The 23710-nt window shown below is 39.5% G+C and overlaps 2 protein-coding genes across 5 annotated transcripts; one reads left to right on the top strand and one right to left on the bottom strand.

The window, feature by feature from the left end:
- Positions 1 to 660: 660 nt before the first annotated feature.
- LOC6041498 (peroxisomal biogenesis factor 19) lies at positions 661 to 2292 on the bottom strand. Its single transcript, XM_001850697.2, has 3 exons — positions 1906 to 2292; positions 1730 to 1841; positions 661 to 1674 (listed from the first exon to the last, which is right to left on the bottom strand). The coding sequence occupies exons 1-3, from the start codon at positions 1976 to 1978 to the stop codon at positions 963 to 965; spliced, it is 897 nt and encodes a 298-aa protein (XP_001850749.2). The 5' UTR covers positions 1979 to 2292; the 3' UTR covers positions 661 to 962.
- Positions 2293 to 6151: 3859 nt separating this feature from the next.
- Positions 6152 to 21671, top strand: LOC6041495 (protein transport protein Sec24C). 4 transcript variants are annotated; one of them, XM_038253846.1, is made up of 10 exons: positions 6152 to 6336; positions 6568 to 6724; positions 14795 to 15532; positions 15597 to 16454; positions 16514 to 16802; positions 16867 to 17027; positions 17088 to 17256; positions 19678 to 20274; positions 20342 to 20535; positions 20598 to 21671. In XM_038253846.1, the coding sequence occupies exons 2-10, from the start codon at positions 6605 to 6607 to the stop codon at positions 20739 to 20741; spliced, it is 3270 nt and encodes a 1089-aa protein (XP_038109774.1). In that variant the 5' UTR covers positions 6152 to 6336; positions 6568 to 6604; the 3' UTR covers positions 20742 to 21671. The 4 variants fall into 4 exon arrangements, with proteins under 4 accessions (XP_038109774.1, XP_038109775.1, XP_038109772.1 ...); XM_038253847.1 differs by having other exon boundaries at positions 6565 to 6724; positions 15600 to 16454; XM_038253844.1 differs by having other exon boundaries at positions 6565 to 6724.
- Positions 21672 to 23710: the final 2039 nt, after the last annotated feature.

Here is a 23710-nt window from a genome sequence, read left to right as displayed (position 1 = left end):
ATCGGAAACCTGGTGCATAAGATCGGTCAAGGTCCTTTCTTACACTGAAATTCCGAAATTGCGAATTTCTCCCGTGTACCTATTTTTTTCTCAATAGTCCTCAACAATACCTACAACTTTGCCGAAGACACCAAATTGATTAGAAAATTTATTCAAAAGTTATAGATTTTCGAATATTTACGTACTATTTTTGTATGGACAGCTGCCAACATTGTAAGGAAACTTGTATGGGTGAACCAATAACACAAAATAGCTTCTTCCCCCACAAAGTTTGAGCCAAATAAAAAAAAAAAAACTATTTCCGTTTTTGGTAGAGAATTGCTCAGTTTTGTCCTGCCGCGGTCCGGATTGATGTAATTTAGGGGTCTTATGAAGCTCTTGAGACTTTCAGATGCTTGGATCTTCTATACATTTACAACTTTCTGTTTTTATTTTTCTTGCTAAAATATTTTCCGGTACAACAAAAGACTCAACTCTTGGGAAGGATTCAGAAAAAAACTTAACACAGTAGAATCAACAGTATGGACAAGCCTATCGCGTGCTATCGCTAAAACTTGCAGCTTAGTACCCGGACATAAAGTAACTTTTATTCAATAATATTTTAGTGAGTGAGCTCTTAAGGGCTGCGATGTCGGGCAAACAATTAAACAAGAAAAGGTTTGTTTTAGTTTAAATATTTTATTGCGATGTTTCCATAAAACATATAAAATATGCTCTGCAAATCACACTAACCAAATAAATATCTCCCGGTTTCTGAATTATTGTTCCCCCGTTCAAAGAACGAAAAAGCGTTAAAGAAGCTAGCACACTCCCCCCGTTTCGTTTAAAACTATACCAGCGCAAACACCCGGTTTCGAAAGTAAAATTTTTGCCCCCACAATGAGGTCGTCCCTGGCGGAATCTAAAATGAAATAGTTCAAACACGTTCCTGTTCGATAGCTAAACAAAATAAACGTTCAAATCTAGCTCGTCGGGCACTGGTTGGGATCGCTGAACGCGGCCGGATCTAGCGTGGGCAGGTTCAGGTTTCCGGGTGCGCCCAAATCCCCGACCAGATCGGCCGGTGGCTGGCCCAGATCCTGCATGCTCTGCATCATCTCCAGCACCTTTTGGAACCGCGTCCGCTTGACGTCGGCCGGATCGTCCGGTTTTTCCTTTTCCAGCTCGCGGCACACGTCCTCCATCAGCTTGAGCTGCTGCTCGTACCGTTCCTTGTCCTCCTTTGGCACCTTGTCGCCGTTTTCCCGCAGCCAGTCCGGATACTTGTCGGTGAGGTCTTTCAGACTCGGCAGCAGCACCTCGGCCGACAGCAGACTCTGCATCATCGTCTGCATGAACGGCAAAAAGGCGTTGTTTTCTCCGCTTTCGTTCAGGTCGATGTTTCCGAACATGCCGGCAATGTCCTCCGGGTTGAACGGCGTTTGCAGGTTCTCGCGGCCCTCGCTCAGACCCCGCAGTGCGTCAGTTATACTCTGACTAATCGACGGATCGACGCCTTCCGGTGCGGCTGCCACGTCTGCTGGGTCACCCCGCACGGCCAACGCCGCTGCTTCCGCAATCCGCTGAAAGCCGAGTGCGATATGTTCTGCGTCCACCGGCCCTCCGGATCCCTCACCGCTGCCGCCCCCACCGAAAAGTGCTGCCATTTTCTCCTCAAACAGCTTCGTCTGTGAACTAGAAGTAAATCGCTGGAGTTTGCATCACCCTGACCGCTACTACGCTCCCTTACTTGATAAATTCCTCATTCCACAGCTGCTCCGTCGGAGGATCATCATGCTGCCCCTCACCACCGCCAGCGCCCGTCGTCTTCTTGTCCTCCTTGTTGAAATCTTCCAGGGCACCTGAGCAAAAAAAGATAAAAATAAGTTACCCACAATTACATAATCCCATCGCGCCGATACTCACTGTCTAGCAGATCGTCCAACTCCTTGTCGTCGGAAGCACCGCCCGCCGCTGGCTTCTTGTTGGCCTCTGACATGACTGTAGCCTTTCCCTTTACCCTGCTGCCTAGAACCACAAGACGGACTTTAACCCGTGCGCTTCCGGGTTTACTCGGGCGATCTCCGTTTCCAGCTAATCTCTGCCCGACGATGATGACTAAGGAGGTGCCAGTTGGGGAAGGGCCTGCTGGATGGTGGGCAATATTTTGTTGTAAAATAGAACTATTTTTTCCTCAGTTTTCACGTTACAAAAAAGGCACTAAGCAGAAGAGGGGCGGCCACCGCACGGAGTGAAGATGAGTATTTTGCACACACACTCCGACCACGGGAAAAGCGAAAAGAACTGACGGATCGCGTGACAGGTCAGTTGACGTAAACAAACCGGGCTGATGACGGTTGACGTTTGCGGGATTCGATCGGGTCAACACGGCTGACAGTTGGGTCATCTTTCGTTAAGTTTCTTAAGTTTAGTTAACCCTCAGCTTCACACCAATTTCTCATTACTGAATTCAGTTAAATTAACCGAAATCTGCACTACTAAAATTTTCAGTAAATCTAGAGTTTTTTTTAATAGGTCCTATAAACATATGAAAGACAATAGTTTATATAGGACCTTTTTTAAAAAAAACTCTGGAAATGAAAACATGCTGAAATTTCAGCAAACTTTGACAGCTCCATACAAATTTTAACTGATGTTCAGCATAAAACTAACTGAAAATTTCAGTAGTGCAGTTTTTAGTAAATATTAATTGAAAACGAACATCAGAATTTGCTGTTTACTAGACAGGATAAATAAATTTCGGGATAGGGGAACAGCATATAACTTCATCGTACCCGTAATGTTGTCATATCAGCACTTTACACACCAATTTCTTATTACTGAATTCAGTTGAATTTACTGAAATTCTCAGTAAACGAAGACTTGCTGAAATTTCAGCAAACTTTGACATACAAATTTAAACTGATGTTCAGCGAAAAACTAACTGAAAATTTCAGTAGTGCAGTTTTCAGTAAATATTAACTGAAACCGAACATCAGAATTTGCTGTGTAAGCACGTTCAATTGGGTCCTGAAGTCCTCTGTAAATTTTTATGTACAACAGTGAAAAACACGATGAAAACCCATGTTTTCTGTCAAGAAGTAATTTTTTTAAATTGAAATGGTCATTGTACTCAGAAAAATAAGATTATATCAAATTTAGGCTCAGCTGAAATCGAGCGATTAGTATTTGTATTTTTCAATGAACTCTTCTTTAATTTTTTGCGTGCAAAATGTTTGATCTAAAAAAATCGCCATAAATCCATTTTTCAATCAATTTTTGATTTTTGCCTTCCTCACCTTACTGAGGAAAGGCTATAAAATCACTCGGAAAATGAACTTCTTAATTCGACCTTGTAGACCCACCTTCACGTATACCTATCGACTCAGAATCAAATTCTGAGCAAATGTGTGTGTGTGTGTGTGTGTGTGTGTGTGTGTGTGTGTGTGTGTGTGTGTGTGTGTGGGATGTGGGTCTGTGCACCAAAAAATATGCACTCGATTATCTCAGCACTGGCTTAACCGATTTGGACCGTTTTGGTCTTATTCGATTTGTCTTGGGGTCCCATAAGTCCCTATTGAAAATTATGAAGTTTAGTAAAGTACTTCAAAAGTTATGCTAAAAAAACGATTTTGGCGTATGTCCGGAAGATTGTAAAAAGGGTGGTTTTTGCAAGAAACCCTATCATGTTATACATTTTCAGAAAGGTATTTATAAGACCATTCCTATGAGCCCCCAACATTGAAGATCTGACAACCCTATCAAAAGTTATTAGCACTTAAGCGTTATTTATACACTTTTTGGAGGCCGGATCTCAGATATTTCAACGAAAATGATGTCCGGGTCCATCATGCGACCCATCGTTAGTTAGATAATCGAAAGACCTTTCAAATGAGCCTAAAACATCAAGGATCTGACAACCCTATTAAAAGTTATTAGCCCTTAACTGTTATTTATACACTTTTTGTTGGCCAGATCTCAGATATTTCTGTAAAAATGATGTCCGGGTCCATCATGCGACCTGTCGTTAGTTAGATAATCAAAAGACCTTTCAAATGAGCCTAAAACATCAAGGATCTGACAACCCTATCAAAAGTTATTAGCACTTAAGTGTTATTTATAAACTTTTTGGAGGCCGGATCTCAGATATTTCAGTAAAAATGATGTCCGGGTCCATCATGCGACCTGTCGTTAGTTAGATAATCAAAAGACCTTTCAAATGAGCCTAAAACATCAAGGATCTGACAACCCTATCAAAAGTTATTAGCACTTAACTGTTATTTATACACTTTTTGTTGGCCAGATCTCAGATATTTCTGTAAAAATGATGTCCGGGTCCATAATGCGCCTGTCGTTAGTTAGATAATCAAAAGACCTTTCAAATGAGCCTAAAACATCAAGGATCTGACAACCCTATCAAAAATTATTAGCACTTAACTGTTATTTATACACTTTTTGGTGGCCGGATCTCAGATATTTCAGTAAAAATGATGTCCGGGTCCATCATGCGACCCAACGTTAGTTAGATAATCAAAAGACCTTTCAAATGAAATGTGAACTATCGTTGGATAGGTTTTTTTTATCAGACCTTGCCGATGAGCCAGAAAAATTGAAGGTCTGCGAACCCTATCAAAAGAAATTAGTAATAAAGTTGATTTGTTAAACATGTTAAGGGAATGTTGATATTTTTACTGAATGTATTGACTTTATGAATGTGAGGAAGGCACCAACCACCTAAAGGTGGATTAAGTAACGTTTTTAAAATGCATTGGAAAGAAAAAACCAAGAGAAAAACTTTCAAAATTGGGTCCTAAAATGAAGTTTAAATTTGTGATATTATTGCTCATAACAATAAAGCTTATTTTTCTGAGTACAATGACCCTTTGAACGACCGCAAAGGATTTAAAATGGATTTTTAATTCAATTTTAAAAAATTAACTTCACGGTCCTTCTTGACAGAAAAGGTCCTACTTGACAGCTCGTTCCAAGGGGACCATAGTTGATCCATCGCAAAAATGTTGGCTTGTCAATTTTTTTTTTTTTGCGTTAAAATGAAAAAAAGTATTTACAAGTGGTTTTTTATCGTGTTTTTTAACGTTGTACATAAAAATTTACATAGGGCTTTAGTACCCAATTTAAGAAATTTTAAGGATTGGAAGTTTGACTTGTTTTATGTTGCTTTGCCAAAGTTTTTAAAAATGTAATTTTTTTAGGGGTCAACTTTGGCTGTGTTTTTTTTTTGCTAACATTTCCTATATTCTAAGTAAAAATAAGTATGCAGTAATTTTTGCAGTGTCCCAGACTATGCCTCTACGTAATTTTTACAAATTAAATGATAATAGTTTAACTCTATAGCAGAAAATAAGAAAAACAAAACATATTTTTTCATGTTTTTGCAGTCATTTTTTATTTTTTTGCTTGTTTTTCACATTTTCTGCTATAGAGTTACACTATTATCATTTAAATTGTAAAAAATGCGTAAAGGCATTGTCTGGGACACCACAAAAATTACTGATAGGCAAAATGTAATGATGGGAGGTGGTAGAATAGGTCAAATACTATCATAAACAAACATAAACTGAACAAGATAAATGCAAATTAAATTACTAAAAATGGAACAAGAAAAACATAAAACAAGAGAAGTAAGTTTTTCGCAGAACTAAAGTTGCTCAAAATGACTCGTAAACACGGGAAAAATAAAAAATATCGAAAAACATATTTGGTAGTACCTAGACCGAGACCTAGACGGTTAATTTTGAAGAACTTTCGGTAAATCTCGTTTGATAATTTCTGAAAATTTGTAATCTTTTCTCGCGACGGTGACCAGCCTCGAATGGTGCATCTTGAGATAATACGTTACTTCAACTTCCCGTAGATGTTTAGTCGCGCGCAAGACTAATTCAAAGTATGCAAATACAATGAAACCCCGATGTTTTGACACCAATTGTTGTGAAACGAACGGGGTCACTTTTTAGTTTGACTTCGACCAGCCAACGGGGTACAAACTTAAAAAGTTTCAACCACCGAGGGTTGAGTGTAGCAGAGAAAAAAATAAACTTGCATCAAAGTAACCGTTTTACCCCGCCGATCCCCGAAAGTTTCGTTCAGTTACGTGGCACGACAGTTGACAGTTCGTCGTGTCACCCCGTCAAAACAGCACATCCCTTCTCCTCCCCTGACGTCCACAAGCAGGGAGGCTCAAATTTGACACTCGTTCTGTTTTCTTGAGGTGCACGTCTGACGTGGAAATTGCAGCGAAAATCCGAGTGAATTTTGCGTTTTGTCGCGAATTATGCTGTAAAAGTTGTGCCGCGCCGTGAACGACATTTCAGTGATTCCAAACTAGCGTACGCGAAGGTAGGTTCCGGCCCGGGCGGTCTGCCACCGCCGTGGGTGAAGAAATTTCACTTTCCTCGCTCTCGCTCCCTGCTGCTCCTCCACCGACGACAACTCTTGGCAAAAAGGCCAGGTTCCAAGTCATCGAATGCGAACGGGGCGCAAAGCGACACAGCAGACATAGCAAATAATTATTGTTAAACAATTTTCTAACTTGTTTCATAACAACCACCAAAACTGGACCAGCAGCAGCAGCAGATTAAAAGCATCATCACTTGCGTTGCTGATAATGAATCCCCCGATGAGTGCGTACGGGCAGCCGCCCCAAGGGTGGCCACAGCAAGGCGTAGGACAAGCGGCGGCAGCAGCGCCACCACCTTTGCCGCCCGTCAATGGGGCTCCGCAAAACGTAAGTTTGCTCTTGTACTGTTTTTTTTCTGCCAGCGTGTTCAATTAATCAGTGTAAGCGATTATCCAGATTTTTCGAAACTTAAATGAGCCTAGATAAAATTTATAGTTTTGCTTGATTGAATTCAGTTGCCTTGTCACATTTTGACTACGTGTCAAAATTCTTTTCTAGTTATTGATGCCGTCAACTGGGATGAATCGGGACTACAGTCTGATTATAGACAGATACACAGATTGTGTTGCTCTGGAGCTCCTCTAGCCAAAACCTGGTCTTTAAAAATGAATTACCGTGTACCTATTTTTCTGAACAGTACTCATCAAATACTGCAACTTTACCCAAGACACCAAATCGATCAAAAATTCCTGCAAATGATACAGATTTTCGAATATTTTCGTACCATTTCAGTATGGACCTTGTATGAGTGAACCAATGACACAAAATAGTTTCATATAGAAGGTCCCCACAAAATTTTAGCCTAATTTAAAAAAAAGTCGAAAAAATATGATTGGGCAATGGTCTTGTAAAAGACATCAAAAAACATCACCACACCGAAAGCGATGTTTGAATTCATTATATTTTTCAAACTATGATCAAAAATGTTAATTTCGTTGCAAAACCACACACATTCTGTTTATTTGGAGCTTTCTGAAAAGTTAGACAGTCTGAAAAAGTTTATTCAAAGCTTCAACGTAAGTACGGTACGGAGATCGGAAGGAATGTGGTCAAGAAAAGTTGTGTAATCGAAAAAAAAAACGATTAAAACAATAGAAAAAATGTTTTTTAATTAATCCATCGGACCAAAGCTCTACATGGATGTTTTGGTTGGTTATGATGCTTAAAAAAAAATAAAAATCGAAAAACTAAAATTGTATTTGAAAAATCCAAAACTCTAAAATCCTAAAATTCTGGAATTAATTTTAAAACTTACAAATTCTTAAATTCACAAATTCTTGAATTCATAAATTCTTGAGTTTCCAAAATCCTTAAATTCCTTAACTCAAAAATTACTAAAATATTTTTTTTTTTATTCTTAAATGCCGCCACAAAATCTGACATTTTTGGAGCCATATATTAGGTCAAAACATATTCCTAGATTTTAGAATTTGCAGTTTTTGAATTTTTGAAATTTTGTATTCATTGTTTTTGCCTTTCTTACAAAAGAAAGGTTTAAGGTTTGCTTTTGGAAAAACGCTTTTTTCAGAAATCTCGTGCACGGCGAGGATTCGTCCCAGGAAAAAATCCTATTACTAAATTGAAGGTTTAGATGCGCTCTTTCGATTGAATTTTGGCCCGAAACCCGGAACTCAAAGTCTGATTTTTGAGAGCTCTTTTTCTGAAATACATGGCCGATGTCTGTATCCGCTCTTAAAATTTGTGTCTTCCATCACTGGAAAACCGCTCGTAAAACCCACAATTTTTAAAAGCCAGATCTGTAGCCGTGGGGTCGGAGACGAACATTTTATTTTTCGATTCACAATTTTCGACCAGTAAATGTGGTCAAAGCCATTTTTAGAGGTATTTTTTGGACTATTTTACAGATAACACTATCAAATTTAAAGAATTCAGTTTCAAACAAAAAGCCATTCGAAAACATGCGCCATAAACTGTTTGGGCCCAAAATTTGAAGCTTTTCCAAAATGTATTTCCAGAGATATAGCGATTTTAGTGTTTTTCGTCTTATTTTTACCCTATTTTTTCCTATTAAATTTTTGGATTTATACAAAATCATATAGGGGAAATAAACCCATTTTAAGCCTAATAAGCGGTCGTGTTTGAATGATGCTGGATAATCTGGAGTGTTCCTTGAAATTCAGTAAAACCAAGTACACCAACGAGTAGAGCAACTTTTTGTGAACATTTCTGTTTATTTTCACTTTTATTAAAAGTTATGCTATTCCTTTTACAAGCATTTTTAAAAAATATTTCAAAAACGCATTCTAATCAGTCGTGTGCATTGGGCCACGCCCATTTTTCTATTTTCAGCTTAGTTCTTTTTTTCTTCCAACGCTCGTTTGGGTCTGCTTCGTGCTGCCAAAATTGATGAAATTTTGAGCGAACACTCACGAAAAGTAGCAATTACCTATAGAAAAAGTGCTGGTGGTGTTAGTGGCCACCCTTTGTTCTTTATTTGCCTTCGCTTCTCGCTCGGTTTTCTTCAGCCTTCGATTGGAATGGGTCGTCGAAAGTCAAACGTCAAAAGACTTGGCGCGTTTGTTTTTTTGATGGCGCTTGCTAATTATTTACATGTTTCGGGATTATTTTTCAAGTGAGTGACTAAGTAACGGTCAAAAGAACATGTTGCCGGTAGTTGGATGCAATTTTATATCTTAAGCGCTTTGAAATCGTTAGCGCAAGTGAAATGATATTGATGAAGACTTTCGTTAAGCAGTTAACCTCTGATCTTGCGTGTGGATGTGTGTGCCACCAAAATGATGATGAATGGTCTCGCAAAATAGAAATTATGACCAAAGTGCATTAAATTTGATCATTTTGGCCAGTAAGAGGCATACATTTGCGTGCTTACTCGAGGCGGTGCTGTTGCTGGTAAGTTTACAGCCCAAATAGTATTTTTGGAGCTTTAATCGAGCATCAAACTCTCCATATGACGAAGATAGGTGTTTGATTAGAAAGGGTATATTTCCCCTACTGAACATCAAATTCGAAGTCCCGGCTCGTTCTCGCTCGAAAAGTCGTCAAGTCGAAGCTTCAACGCCAGCGCTTTTACGCTTGCGCGTTTTACGCTGCGCGTGAAAGTGTTCTTTCTGGCTTCTCATAATTGATCGACAAAGTGCAATAGCGATACATATTTTTTTAAGTTAATCATAGACTAACATTATAGACTGAGTACCCTTTATAATTTTTCTAATAATGTCAATCCAATATGTTTTTCTTAATTTTATTTTTTATGTCTTGCGACAAATAATGTACTTCTGAAATTAAAAAAATGGCATTTAAGGTTTAGCCATAAAAGATTCGAAGCTTTAGGTAAAATTCTCACTGGATGGTATCATTATGTTTTTGAAAAAATAATTGCACCAATATATTTCTCGGAGTTTCATCATTTTGTAAGAAAGGCTCTATTTCACCTCTGGTGATATTAAATCGGGTTTTTTAATTTCAAATTATAATTTCTTTAAAAAAAAATCAATTGTACAGTAGTTGTTCGGTAACTGGGCGTTGTTTAATTGGGCGCTCGATAACTGGGCCGTAGCCCAGTTAAAAAGCAGACAAACGTCAAAAAACCAAAACAAACCGAAATGACCGAGGGGTTAATGGATGTAAAAGCATGTTCAATAATAATGAAAAAAAAAAAAACATTTTTTAAACTTTCATGTAATTTTAAGTCACAATTAGAGAAATATGAAAAGTAAGCTTTGTAAATAAATGTGAGTAAAATTAATTTTAAATTTCATTTGCAAAATATTATGCATCGGTGGTCCCCTCGTTATTTTCGTTCAGCACAGCTAGCGAGCACCATTCGGTGACTGAGCTACGTTCTCAGCCCAGTTACCGCACAAGTACAGTAGTTGTTCGGTAACTGGGCTGAGAACGTAGCCCAGTCACCGAATGCTGCTCGATAATTGGGCTTAACGAAAAATAACGAGGGGATAGTGAATGCATAATATTTTCCTGATGAAATATGAAAATAAAAATCACTCAAATTTATTTACAATGTTTACTTTTAATTTTTTTTAATTGTGACTTGAAGTTAAATAAATGTTTGAAAAAAGTTTTTTTTTATTTATTGAACAGGCTGTTGGCATCCATTAACCCCTCGGTCATTTCGGTTTGTTTTGGTTTTTTGACGTTTGTCTGCTTTTTAACTGGGCTACAGCCCAGTTATCGAGCGCCCAGTTAAAAAGCAGCCCAGTTAAACAACGCCCAGTTACCGAACAACTACTGCACTGCATTATTATTAATATTTAAATTTTCTTAAAATTTTAATTTTAGGTCATTGAATTTTCAAATTTCTTTTTTTTTTTAATTTAGTTTCTGTTATTTTTTTTTGTTTTTTCAAATTTTTATTTTTTTACTTTTTTTTCCTTTTTTAATTTTTTATTTAAAATAAAAAAAAATCCTAGTTTCTAAACTTCTGTTTTAAGGTTTTTTATTGTCATTTTTTTAAATTTTACTGCCAGACAGTATTGCAAATGAGTGATATAAAAGCTATCAATTGATTATCTTTGCACCAAAAACATCCGAAAGTATAGCGGCCGTCACTATAGCTTCTGAGATCTCTTTTTGTGTGTCGTGATTCCCAGCAATGTCATTCTCTCTCTCTATCACTCTTCCTCTTTTCCTCGACTATGCGCTCTCACCGCTGAGTCTCTCAGAAAACTGCAATGAGACTGCCTTTTGTGGTTAAACGCTGTTAAGGTAGCATGATCGTGGAAGCGGGAATGAGAGAGAAAAGGAAAATGTCAATCGCGAGTGTATAAACACGGAAACGTGTTCGGCTATGTTCGGCGCAGAGAGTTTCAATAAGGAGAAAAAAGCAGTTGTATTTGAGTCATGAATATTCAAGCGGGATAATTGTAGTTGCTGAGAGCTGATATTTTGATATTTTAACAACCCTGCTGCCGTTTAAGAAAAATCTTTTCATGACCCTTTCCTTGGCCGTTTCTTGGTTTTTTTTTAATATGGAGTTTTGCGTTCCTTCATCCCTGGGCCTTGTAAAGTCAAGGGGCATGATAAGATCCTAGTGCATTAGTTAAAATTTGAGTATACATTCTTTTTTATAAGCACTATGGACACCACTTCATGCTACGAGAACTCGCTTTGTCGTAGCCCCAGGGCTTAAGCGTTGACCGATAAGCTGTCTTCGTGAACTAGGTAGTTCTCCGATAGTGAAAATATCACAATTGCACAAGACACCGCTGCTTCTGTGACTTTTTCACTATCACAATGTGGGATTTAGGTGGGACTTCAGGATAGTACAATTGATTTGTTGCTTAGCATTAGCATTTTAAATAAATCTGTATGCTTTCCAAATCTATTTGATGATAAATTTAGTTGCAATTGTTAAGTTAGAGTAATGCTGTCAGTAAACTTTGATAGATGTAGAATACTAGGCATTCTTTTATGTCAAATTGTCCATAGAGTCTCGATCAATCAATAATGTAATGATATCGGACAAAATTCGTTGATCTGTTGAACTAACGGTTTTCGGATTATAGTTGTATTGACCATTGTTGCGAATCGAGGAACTACGGATCTTTTGACGTAAATTGTCATTTCTTTTTAAAATCGCGATTTCTATCCTATTTGTACATTAGTTCACAAATTTTTATTGTTTTTTTTTATAGAACTAGTACTGCAACAGTTAAAGGAACGTTTAGTTTTGAACATTAAGTTTAGAGGATTTTAGATTATAATTTAGATTTGCAATCCAAAGTAGTTAGCAAATGAATATTTGGACTTAAATGAATAATTGAATAAGTTGGACTTATGAATAACACACAACTGTGCATTTATTCTAGAGTCAGATCCATACAGCGTCAGTGTTTATTTGGTCGAAGTGTACTAATTCATTGGCAGATCTGATTCTAGTTGTAATGTACGACAAGACTACTGACGGACGTGACAGGACGAGGGCCCAGTTTAGAGGTTTCAACATCAACGATGTGCGGCTAGACCACCCTCCCAAAAAAAAAAAAAAAAAAAAAAAATATGGAGTTTTGCGTTCCTTCCTAGCTCCGTATAAGCATTTAACTATTATCATGCTAAACAAATAACAACAAAGCTTTCAAATCATTTAGAGGCTTTGTGGTGGAAGTGTTCAAATAAAATCCACTTGAGGCAGAATTTGCCACCGTTTACCTGCATTACAAAAACAATCAAAATTTATGAGATTTGGTTAGAGATTTTCAAAGTGTCCACGTGGTTTATGGATGGTACCAAAGGGAGCGCTCTTTTATTACGCAACGCAGAATTTGGGATTATTGACCCAAAAAAAAATATTTTTAACCGATTTGTGATCTTCACAAAAAACTTTTTTTTTTTTTTTTAAATTCAAATTCATGAAGCCATTTTCCAGGGGTCTACTTTGGCTGTCTTTTCACTAACATCTACTATATTTTATGCAAAAATAAGTACGAAGTAATTTTTGTAATATCCCAGACTATGCCTCTAGCTCTACGCTTTTACGAACAATTTAAGTGATAATGTTTGAAGAAATGAAGAAAAATAGAAACATGAAAAAAAACTAGAATATGAAAGAAGTGGTAGAATAATCCAAATACTATCAGAAACAAACATAAACTAAACAAGATAAATGCAATTAAAATACTCAAAATGAAACAGGAAAAACATAAAACAAGAGAAGTAAAGTTTGTTACGTTTGTTTTTTTAAAATAAGTTTTTTTTGTCATGTATATGTGAAAAACCCAGCAAGATTGTTTTATATATAAGCTTGTTCTAAAAAAACTTGAATACTGTGAAAATTAGATTGTAAATTTTCTCCGTGTACTCACTCGCCGATATTTGCCACCTGGGAAACACATTGAAAACATGGCAAGTGAAATTATTTTCTTGCGGAATTGCTGCGGAAGCTTCGGCACTGGCAGCTGTCACACATACATTAGCAAATCAAAGACCTACAACGCCTACAACACTTCGTGCAGAAAGCTGGACATTTTCCTCGATCGCTCACAGAAGAAGCACGTTAAATCCAAAAAAGTGCGCTTGTGAATGGGATTATTGGTGCCGTGGATTGTTTAGCTGGAACAGAAATCAACAGCGGGAGATTGGATTGCGCCAGGTCATTGGCGGTTGAGCACGTGCCGCTAGTCGGTGATTGGCCAAGTATCGATTCAACGGTGAGCGGGCGGTCCAGAAATTCAGCGAGAAGGGAACGCGGAACATTTCGGCTTCACCGTCCGGGATACGTGAACCTGATACCCTGGTTGCCAAGTGTTCGTGTATATCCGGCAATCTCGCTGAGTGCGGCTGCTGTACGTGAAGGAATCGGTACACGTTCTCGGACACGAGCATAGTACGATAGCAGAAACTCGGTGTGTTGTCAGATCGCTAAGCGCGGAGTACTGGCAAGACGTGGATACAACCACCATCCGCGAGGTCGATGCCACTTTGCAATACCACGAAGACCCTCACAGAGGGTCTTTTTGGAGTGCTGATTCGACGATAACACATCCGAGCGTACCGCTCGCTGCAGGGGAACCTACTGCTTGGATAAGTGTAGACTTTCAACGAGTGAACTTACTCATCTAGTTCTCGACGTCCAAACCAGCTGGAACTGGGTTAGAACCTCGTTGAACCGCATGTGTGTGAGTGCCAAGGGTTAGTGCTGGTTGTACGCCGTGTCAGAAAAGACCTGAGGGAAGATCAGCGGCGAATCGAGCATGAGCAGTCCTGCCGGCGAGTATCAGTGGAGAGTTGCCAGAGTAAAGATCGTGCGCATGCTAGACGAAACATCCCGGCCGCATCCAGTACCAGAAGAAGCAGGCAGAAGTATAAGGCAAGCGGGGCGAGTGAGGCGAAACAGTGAGTGCTAGTTGTATAAGAATAGGGTGCACCCATGAAGATTAGCATAAGCAAACAATTAAGGCTAAAGGCCGTACACATTTTGTTAGTTTAAGAGCAAATTCGCCAATTTGGGCAGTTTAATATAAACATGCATAAAAACTAGTTGTTGGTTGGTAATTTCTTATCGAGCAGCCGGAGATGAAAAGCTCTCGTTACAAGTTATTCGTATAACAAAACATGCTCAAAATGACCTCTTCAACACGAAAACATAATACGAAACTAAAACCGAACCTCTTTTTACACCTAAGCTCCCATTCACCCCGGGATTCGAACTGACGCCCTTTGGATTAAGAGTCCAACTGCCGAGCAGCGACTCTACCGAGACGGAAACTAAATTTAATTTTTTTGAAGCAAAAAACACAAAATGCTTAATACCTTGTAAAAGTTCATTTTTATTTTCCTAAAGTTTTATGTATTTTTTTTTTCAATCTTTGCTCCCAAAATTGGGAATGCGTTAAAACCATCCATGATTGATCAGTGTTTCTAAATATAATATTTCAACTAATAATAAAATCTCCTTTGCAGCTTCCAAACCAATTCCAGAACATGTCCCTCGGTGGCCCTCCACTCAAGCACGAGCAGGCCCCTTTCCCGAACCAGCCGATGGTCGGCCGCCCACCTTCCGGCGCGCCACCTGTCGCACCTGGTGGCGGCATTCCCGGTGGTTTTCCACATCAGCAGCAGCAGCCGGGTCAACCACCGCTGCAAAATGGTCCTCCGCCAGTCGGCCAGCCTCCGGGAATGGCGGCCAGACCACCCGTCGCTCCGAACTACGGCCTTCCCAACGGTCATCAGCAAAGCATGCAGCCTAATCAACCCGGAATGCCACCCAATCCGATGGTTCCGGGTCAACCTCCCATGCAGTATGCTCCAACGCAGCCCATGGGCGGACCTCCCAGACCGGGTCAACCGATGCCGGCCATGGGCCAGCAACCCAACTATCCTCCTCAGCCGTATCAACAACAGCAGCCGCCCCAACAATTTGCTCCGCCACCACTTCAAGCTCAACCGCAATTTCCCCCGCAGCAACAGCAGCAGCAGCCGTATCCCGGTCAACCGGGAATGCCACCCATGCCGGCAGCTCCCGGCCAATACGCACCGGGTGGTCCCGGAATGCAGCAACCTCCGATGAGTGGCCCTGGCATGCCGCCGAACGCCGCTCCCGGGGGCTATCCGATGCAGCCCGGCCAGATGCCACCGCAGATGCAGCAGGGTGGAGGCGCTCCGCCGCACATGTTGCCACCCCACAGTCGCGGTTATAATGTGAGTTTGATTGTGGCGGTTATTTTCGGGAGAATGATTTTTAATGTTATTTTTATGGTTTTAGCAGCAACCTGGTCCGCAAGGGTACGGTCAGATGCCGGGTCAGCAGGGTCCGCATTATCCGCCTGCGCCGGCACCGCCGGCCCAGAATCGACTGGATCCGGACAGCATGCCCAATCCGATTCAGGTGATGAGCGAGAATCAACGCTCGTGCGGTGGAGAGTTTGCGACGAACGCGGCCGGACTGGTGCCGCCGTTGGCCACGACCAAGTTCATCACCCAGGACCAGGGTAACTCTGGGCCGCGTTACATGCGTTCGTCGATGTACAACGTCCCGGTCAACACGGACATGATGAAGCAGAGTGCGGTTCCGTTCGCGTTGATCGTTTCGCCGTTTGCTCGTGCCGCCGAGAAGGAGCTGGCCCCGCCGATCGTCAACTTTGGCGAGCTGGGACCGATTCGGTGCATCCGCTGCAAGGCCTACATGTGTCCGTTTATGCAGTTCATCGACGGTGGACGTCGCTTCCAGTGTTTGCTTTGCAAGGCCACAACGGAAGTTCCGGCAGAGTACTTCCAGCATCTGGACCACACCGGCCAGCGAATGGACAAGTACGAGCGCCCGGAGCTGGTGCTGGGAACGTACGAGTTTGTGGCCACCAAGGACTACTGCCGGAACAACACTCCGCCGAAGCCACCGGCGATGGTGTTCGTGATTGACGTGTCGTACAACAACGTCAAGTCCGGGCTGGTTCATTTGCTGTGCGCGGAGATCAAGAACATTATACGCCACCTGCCCGTGGATGAGGGCCAGGAGCGCACCTCGATGAAGGTCGGCTTCATCACCTACAACAGCTCGGTTCACTTTTACAACTGCAAGAGCAGCCTCGCTCAGCCCCAGATGATGGTCGTCGGCGATGTCCAGGTAAGGGTCAACTTCTAAAAGCTTGCACAGAATCTAATTCTTCCAAACCTTCTCCTCAGGAGATGTTCATGCCCCTGCTGGACGGCTTCCTCGTCGATCCGGAAGAGTCCAGCGTCGTGATCGACGCGCTGATGCAGCAAATCCCGAAGATGTTTGGCGACACGCGCGAAACCGAAACCATCCTGCTGCCGGCGCTGCAGGCCGGCCTGGAGGCGCTCAAGGCGTCGGACTGCGCCGGCAAGCTGTACGTGTTCCACTCGTCGCTGCCGACGGCCGAAGCGCCCGGCAAGCTGAAGGCCCGCGACGACCGCAAGCTGCTCGGCACGGACAAGGAGAAGACGGTGCTGAGTGAGTTCAAAGCGAAATCTCGTGAAGAACGAGTTGGTTTAATGAAGTTCTTCTCCCCCTTCAGCGCCCCAATCGACGGTGTACAACATGCTCGGCCAGGAGTGCGTCGGTGCGGGCGTTTCCGTGGATCTGTTTATCATGAACAACTCGTACATCGATCTGGCGACCATCGGGCAGGTGTCCCGGTTGACCGGAGGTGAAATCTACAAGTACACCTACTTCCAGGTAAGCAAACCAACTCCAGCACTGGTTCAACAAACACACCTTCAAGCTTCTTTCTCGTAGGCCGATATCGACGGGCAGCGGCTGGTGAACGACCTGATCAAGAACATCTCGCGGCCGATCGCGTTCGACACGGTGATGCGCGTGCGTACGTCCACCGGCATCCGGCCGACCGACTTCTTTGGGCACTTTTTCATGTCCAACACGACAGACATGGAGATTGCCAGCGTTGGTAAGTGTGATGAGGGCGTCTCCATGGGTGGGGGCAAACAGCGAAGCTGTCGCGGTAGCTACTTTTGCTTCCAGTTCGCTCCGTTTTTTCCTGCGTGTTTGCTACCGCTTCAAAAAAAAATTAAAATCATTTCAAAAATTGAATCATTTACAGGTTAAAAAAAATTAAAAATAATTAATCTAGTTTAGATTTTATTAAAAGGTTTTTGTCCCTCGGCTCTGGCCAAGGTAAAATTTCAGCATTTCCAATTTAGAAGCAATAACTATCACAAAATGCTTTTTACATTTTTTTTCCCGAAAAAATGTTTCCTCAAAGCTTAGATATTTTGAGAACTGATGATTTAAAAAAAAAAAACAACTAATGCATTTGAAAACACTTTTTTCATTCAAACGTTAATACCATGACCTGCAATTTCGACTTTTTATTTATTTTTTGCCTTGAAAATTACAAAACTTAAAAAAAGGTATAAAAAAAATTATAAAATCAATATGCATAGTTTAAATAAATTTTAAAAATTACAAAATAAAAAATACATTTTTGTCGAAAAAAATAAAAAAAAAATATTTAAAAATAAAAAAAATAAAAAAAATTAAAAAAAAGTTTTGAAAAACAGAAAAAAAAATCTGATTGACAAAAGTAAGACAAATTTAAACAGATTTAAGCAAAATAAAATAGAAAAAATATTTTTTTTAAATTAAAAAGAATTTTTTAAAAAAATAATTCAAAAAAATATATATTTTAAAAAGTTTGAAAAAGTAAAAAAAAAAAATTGAGAAAAAGTCAGTGAAAATTAGAAAAACTAAAAATATTTTTTATTAAATTTCAAAAGTTTTAATTTAAAAAATCTATAAAAAAAAGTAAGACAAATTTAAACAGGTTTAAACAAAATAAAATAATAGCAAAATTATTTTTTTAAAAATTAAAAAGAAATTTATAAAATAACAATTAAAAAAATAACAAAAACTTTAATTTAAAAAAATCTATGAAAAATATTTTAGAAAGTTTGAAAAAGTAAAAAAAAATCAGTAAAAAAAAGGTAAAAAATTTAAATTATTTTAAAAATATCAAACATTTTAATTTAAAAAATCTATTTAAAAAATACAAAAGTTTAGAAAAAATCAAACAAAATTTAGAAATATAAAAATTATTTAAAAAAAAATAACAGTGATTCAAAAAATAAAAAGTATTAAGGAAATAAAAAAATATTTTTTATAATTCTAGAGTTTTTTTAAAGGTTCTATAAGCTTTCATATGTTTATAGGAACTTTAAAAAAACTCCGTTCAACGGAAGGCGTGATCAGACAAATCTCGTCTCGAAAAATGCCACCTTCTGGGATCGAACCCAGGCCGACTGGGTGAGCGGCAACCAAGATTACCCCTACAGCACAGGTTCAGGCCTATGAAAAAATAAACTTTAAAAATTAAAAAAAAAAACTGGAAAAATTTCAAAATCATAATCGTAAAATTAAATTTTAAAATATAAAAAGACTTAAAAATACATAATTTAAAAACATTTTTTTTATTTAACATATATTAAAAACTTAATAAAAATTTAGAAACATTTTTTGGCTAAAAATGACCAAAAGTTAAGAAAAAAATAAAAAATAAAAGGCAGAATTTTGTGCTCGAATAAAAACATAAAAAATAGAATCACAAATTAATTTTTTTTTGAAGAATTTAAAAAATTATTTCTAAAGAAAATTAGGCTGATTTAAATGGTGACAAAAACTTTTTGAAATATTTGTACCAGCCTTAAAAAAATTAAAATAATAAAAAATACCAAAAATTCTTATTAAAAAAAATCTTTAAAAAACAAAAGTTAAAAATATTCTTAAAAAAAAGTCACAAAAAAATTAACAAAATATAAAAAAATAATCATAAAAATAATTTTTTTTTAAAGGAATTTGAGGAAATAAAACAAATTTTTCCTAATTGAAAAAAATATTTGGAAAGAATTAAAAATTGTACAAAAGTTTAAAAACTACAGAAAAAATAATAAAAAAAAACAATGAAGAATTAAAAAATAGTTAAAAAACTTGAAAAATAAATTGAAAAAATTTAAAGATCATAAAAAAATAGAAAAAATATAATTTATTAAGAAACAAAAGGCGGTATTAGACTTTGACAAACAAACAAACTTATACTTTTTTAACAGTTTGACAGTTTTCCTGCATTTGGTTCTGCATTGGTTTGCAGAAACGTCAGCCTGCATAGATTTTGCTTTGTTTGCGAGTTTGGCAAACTATCAAACACGAAAAAGTGCGAGTTTGTTTGTTTGTCATAATCTTATACCTCCTTAAGTTTCAAATCATTTAAAAAAAATCTTCAACAAAACAAAACAGATTAAAAATCTCTTTCAAAAACATAATCAAAGAAGTGCTTTGTAGAGTTGATAACTAACACTTGTCCGCTTCTCCGTAGATTGTGACAAGTCGTTGGCGATCGAGATCAAGCACGACGACAAGCTGACCGACGAGAACGTGTTCATCCAGGTGGCGCTGCTGTTCACATCCTGCTCGGGCCAGCGCCGGCTGCGCGTGCTCAACCTTAGCCTGAAGACGTGCAACCAGCTGGCGGATTTGTTCCGCAGTTGCGACCTGGACACGACCATTCTGTTCTTCGCCAAGCAGGGCCTGTTCAAGCTGCTGGAGAACAACCCGAAGGCGATCAAGGACAGCCTGATCACGAGGGCGGCCCAGATTCTGGCCTGCTACCGGAAGAACTGCGCATCGCCCACGTCCGCCGGCCAGCTGATCCTGCCGGAGTGCATGAAGCTGCTGCCGCTGTACATTTCGTGTCTGCTGAAGAACGACGCCTTCTCGGGGGGTTCGGACCTCACGCTGGACGACCGATCGTACGTGATCTACTTTGTGCAGAGCATGGATCTGCTGACGTCGGTGCGGTACTTTTACCCGCGGTTGATGGCGGTGCACGACGTCAACGTGGAGGACTCGAATGTTCCGGCGGCCATCCGGTGCACGGCGGACAAGATGATGGAGGATGGTGCTTACATTTTGGGTAAGAATTGGGCGCCTGAGGTGTAGCGCAGAGTTCAACGTGATTAATCGCTTTCAACTTGTTGCAGAAAACGGTATTCACATGTTCATGTGGCTCGGTCTGGGCCTGTCGCCCGAGTTTACGCAGTCGGTCTTTGGCGCGCAGTGCACCCAGCAGATCGACACCGACCGTACGGGTTTGCCAGTATTCGATAATCCGCTGTCGAAGCGCGTTCGCGGCATCGTCGACAGCATACAGAACGAGAAGCACCGGTGCATGAGGGTTAGTAGCAAGAGCGATCATCTTCTTCAATTCCTCTCAACTTCAAAGCCCACTTTTTTCAGCTCACCCTGGTCAAGCAGCGGGACAAGCTGGAGAGCGTGCTGCGTCACTTCCTGGTCGAGGATCGCGGCATGAGCGACGGTTCCGCCAGCTACGTGGACTTTCTGTGTCACATGCACAAAGAAATCCGAACGTTACTGAGCTAGCTGGATTACAACGGGAACAGTTTCAGCAGTCGCTTCAGATTTACCCACAACAACAACAGTAGCAACAACAACAACCGAATCAACTCAAATAACGCAGCGTCAACGATCAACAACAACAACGTTGCCAATTGTCAGCGGTACGTACAGCCCTGCCATCATTACGCCGCTCCGCAACCGCCTCCACCCTGTGATGATGGGGAGGACGACGACGACGACGGAAACGACACGATCGAGGAGGAAAACGAAGATGATGGCGAGGACGAGGAAACGGTAACGACGGAGGAAGTGTACCAGCAGCACTGTGGCGGCGGCGGCGGTCGGAGCATCTCGCAGAATCGGACCCGGGCGCTGCGGTACCGGAAAGCATTCATGGGAAAGTGGTAATAGTTTTAAACACTGTTTCTTATTATACATTTATTATTTTTTACTACTTTACGATTATTTTTCCACTTTAGAAGTATATATATATTTAAACGAAAAAGAAAACCAACCAACCCCCAACCAATCTGTACTAGCGGTGTGTTTTGACTAGATGTTTATATTGAACGTGAAATGAATCAATTATCTAAAAACACTGAACACATTTACATAGAAAGAGAATACAGAGACACTTAATGCATTGCGATGATCAACAGTTTAAACAGTTCGGATGGAAGGTAAAATTTTAAATTTTACCGGCCACCACCAGTCTTACCCTTAGACGGGATTGGAACACATTTAGTAGTGGTGTTAGGGGTCGATTCGCGATGAGACATGAGGAAATTGAGTATAAAAAAAAACCTACACGAAGCATTACTACGTGAGACAGAAACAAAAAACAGAGACACAGTTGAATAATATATTTGCGTAAAAGATATACCCTCAATCGGATTAAAAAAAACACAAATAGCAAAAATATACGAAATTATTATTACTATTGTAAAATGTGAATGGTATTTTTAAATATTTATCAAATAGATCAGAAAGAAATTCCTTTTGAGGGCTGAACAATCATTTTCCCCTTTCAAAACACTGGTTTATTTTTGTTACCTTTCATGTGATGAGACCTGGTTAGGACTGGAGAAGTGGGACCTTAGGAAAATTTTGCTTTTGGACGTCCACTGCACGGCCGAATTTAAAATTTTAAAATAATGTAACAGTCCAGACTCGATTATCCGAAGGCCTCGGAAAAATATCACTTCGGATAATCAAAACTTGGGACCATCGAATCACAAAAAAAGCTTATGTATGACCCCTAGACTACGCTTAAATAATGATTTAGAATTTTTAAATCCAAGATGACGGGCAAAATGGCGGTGATGTAATAATGAAATTCATTTTATTCTTTGATAAGCAATCAACAACTCAAATTTACTAAAACGAAGCGTGTCTGGAGCCCACCCCCTTATGACAAAAAAAAATCGAAAGTAAAAATACCTAAAAGTTACTAGAACTTAAAGAAGGGAAGTTTTTTTAAATGTAATTTTTCACTTGATTGAAAATTTAAATTTACTTCTGAATGAAGTAAAAAATAATTTTAAACCATGACTTTGAGATTTTAGCAGGCCAAGGGTGCATGATACTGATGATACTCGTCGGTTGACACACCTAGGCGAGGAAAGAGCCCAACTACATCCGTAGTGCTGTTTGGACAAAACAGCATGGCTCTGGTTCCTTGCAAGTGTCCTATTTTCTTACCTCCACGTTGGCTTGGTTTAGTCATCATGATGACAAGGTGTAACCTAGCTGGTGGCCTGTGGAAACGACTCGTAATCCTTTGACCAGCGAGGGTCAGAGTAGAGACGGCTAGAAGAAAGGGGCGCGTCAATGTGGGAAAGGGAAGTAATTTGTGATTGTAGACGGTATTGTTTTGATTCGCAGTATGTTGAGTCAACTGCTGTGGATGTACCTGAGCATCGCAGAACGGGGTTTCTCTTCTTTCCATTTCAGCTAAAAGCTATCTTCTGTTTATTTTGTTTCACTGATTTTCTAAAACGGCTTCTGTTTACTATCCTCCATTTGATTTCGATTTTACTTATTTGATTCTCTTATTTCTCAACGCTTTTCCACTCTATTTTACCAATTGAAGCTGCTGTACAAAACTGTCTGCTTTCCCTTAATTTGGCAGCGATGTCAATTTTGTTTATCATGTGCCTTTTCTTTATTTATCTATTTGAATAATTTCTCATATTCCCTGTAAATTTCCCTCAATACAATCTCAGCTTGTTTGTTACCTCTATTTTTTAACTAATGTTAATTTCTTTATCTACTTCATAAATTACTATCTTTCTTTTACTATTGATTCTTTACATAGTATATTTCCTTCACTGTCCATTGTTTTGAAACTTCACATTTTTCTTAAGCAAGTGAGGTTCGAGCTTTTACTCAATGTATGGAATGATTAAAGGATTAACACAAATATGACTACACTCAAACCCCGATGGTTTGACACCAACTGTTGTCAAACGAACGGGGTCACTTTTTAGTTTGACACCCCGTTTACACGGAGTTCACACACACTATCAAACGTTTGTTTTGGTAGTGTACGTGAGCCCCTTGTAAAAAGTGACAGTTCGTCACTTTTTAGTTTGACTTTGACCAACCAAGGGGGTACAAACTAAAAAAGTGTCAAACGAAAAAGTGACCAACCACCGGGGGTTGAGTGTATTGTACTTTTGAAAAACTTTTCTAAAATGCTTAGGACCAAAACATTGTAACAAAACACCGCGACAAAAGAAATAGCAACAGATTAACACGATTCAACATTAGGGAAGATTTCAGGAAAAACAGTACACAGTAAATAACAATTAGTTTTTGAATTCAAACTAAAAATAAAACAGTTTTTGCTTTAATGAACGTTGATAGGCACACTTTAAATGGTTAGGCGCTTATACTTACATCAAACCCTACGTAATGTACCACCTCCGGAACGAGCTCAAATGCGTTACCGGAACAGGTGCGAATGCCTGGCACGAACACTCAAAGCGTGT

Source organism: Culex quinquefasciatus, chromosome 2 (assembly GCF_015732765.1).
Source record: "Culex quinquefasciatus strain JHB chromosome 2, VPISU_Cqui_1.0_pri_paternal, whole genome shotgun sequence".
NCBI lineage: Eukaryota > Metazoa > Arthropoda > Insecta > Diptera > Culicidae > Culex > Culex quinquefasciatus.
This window is presented reverse-complemented; position numbering and strand designations above follow the sequence as displayed.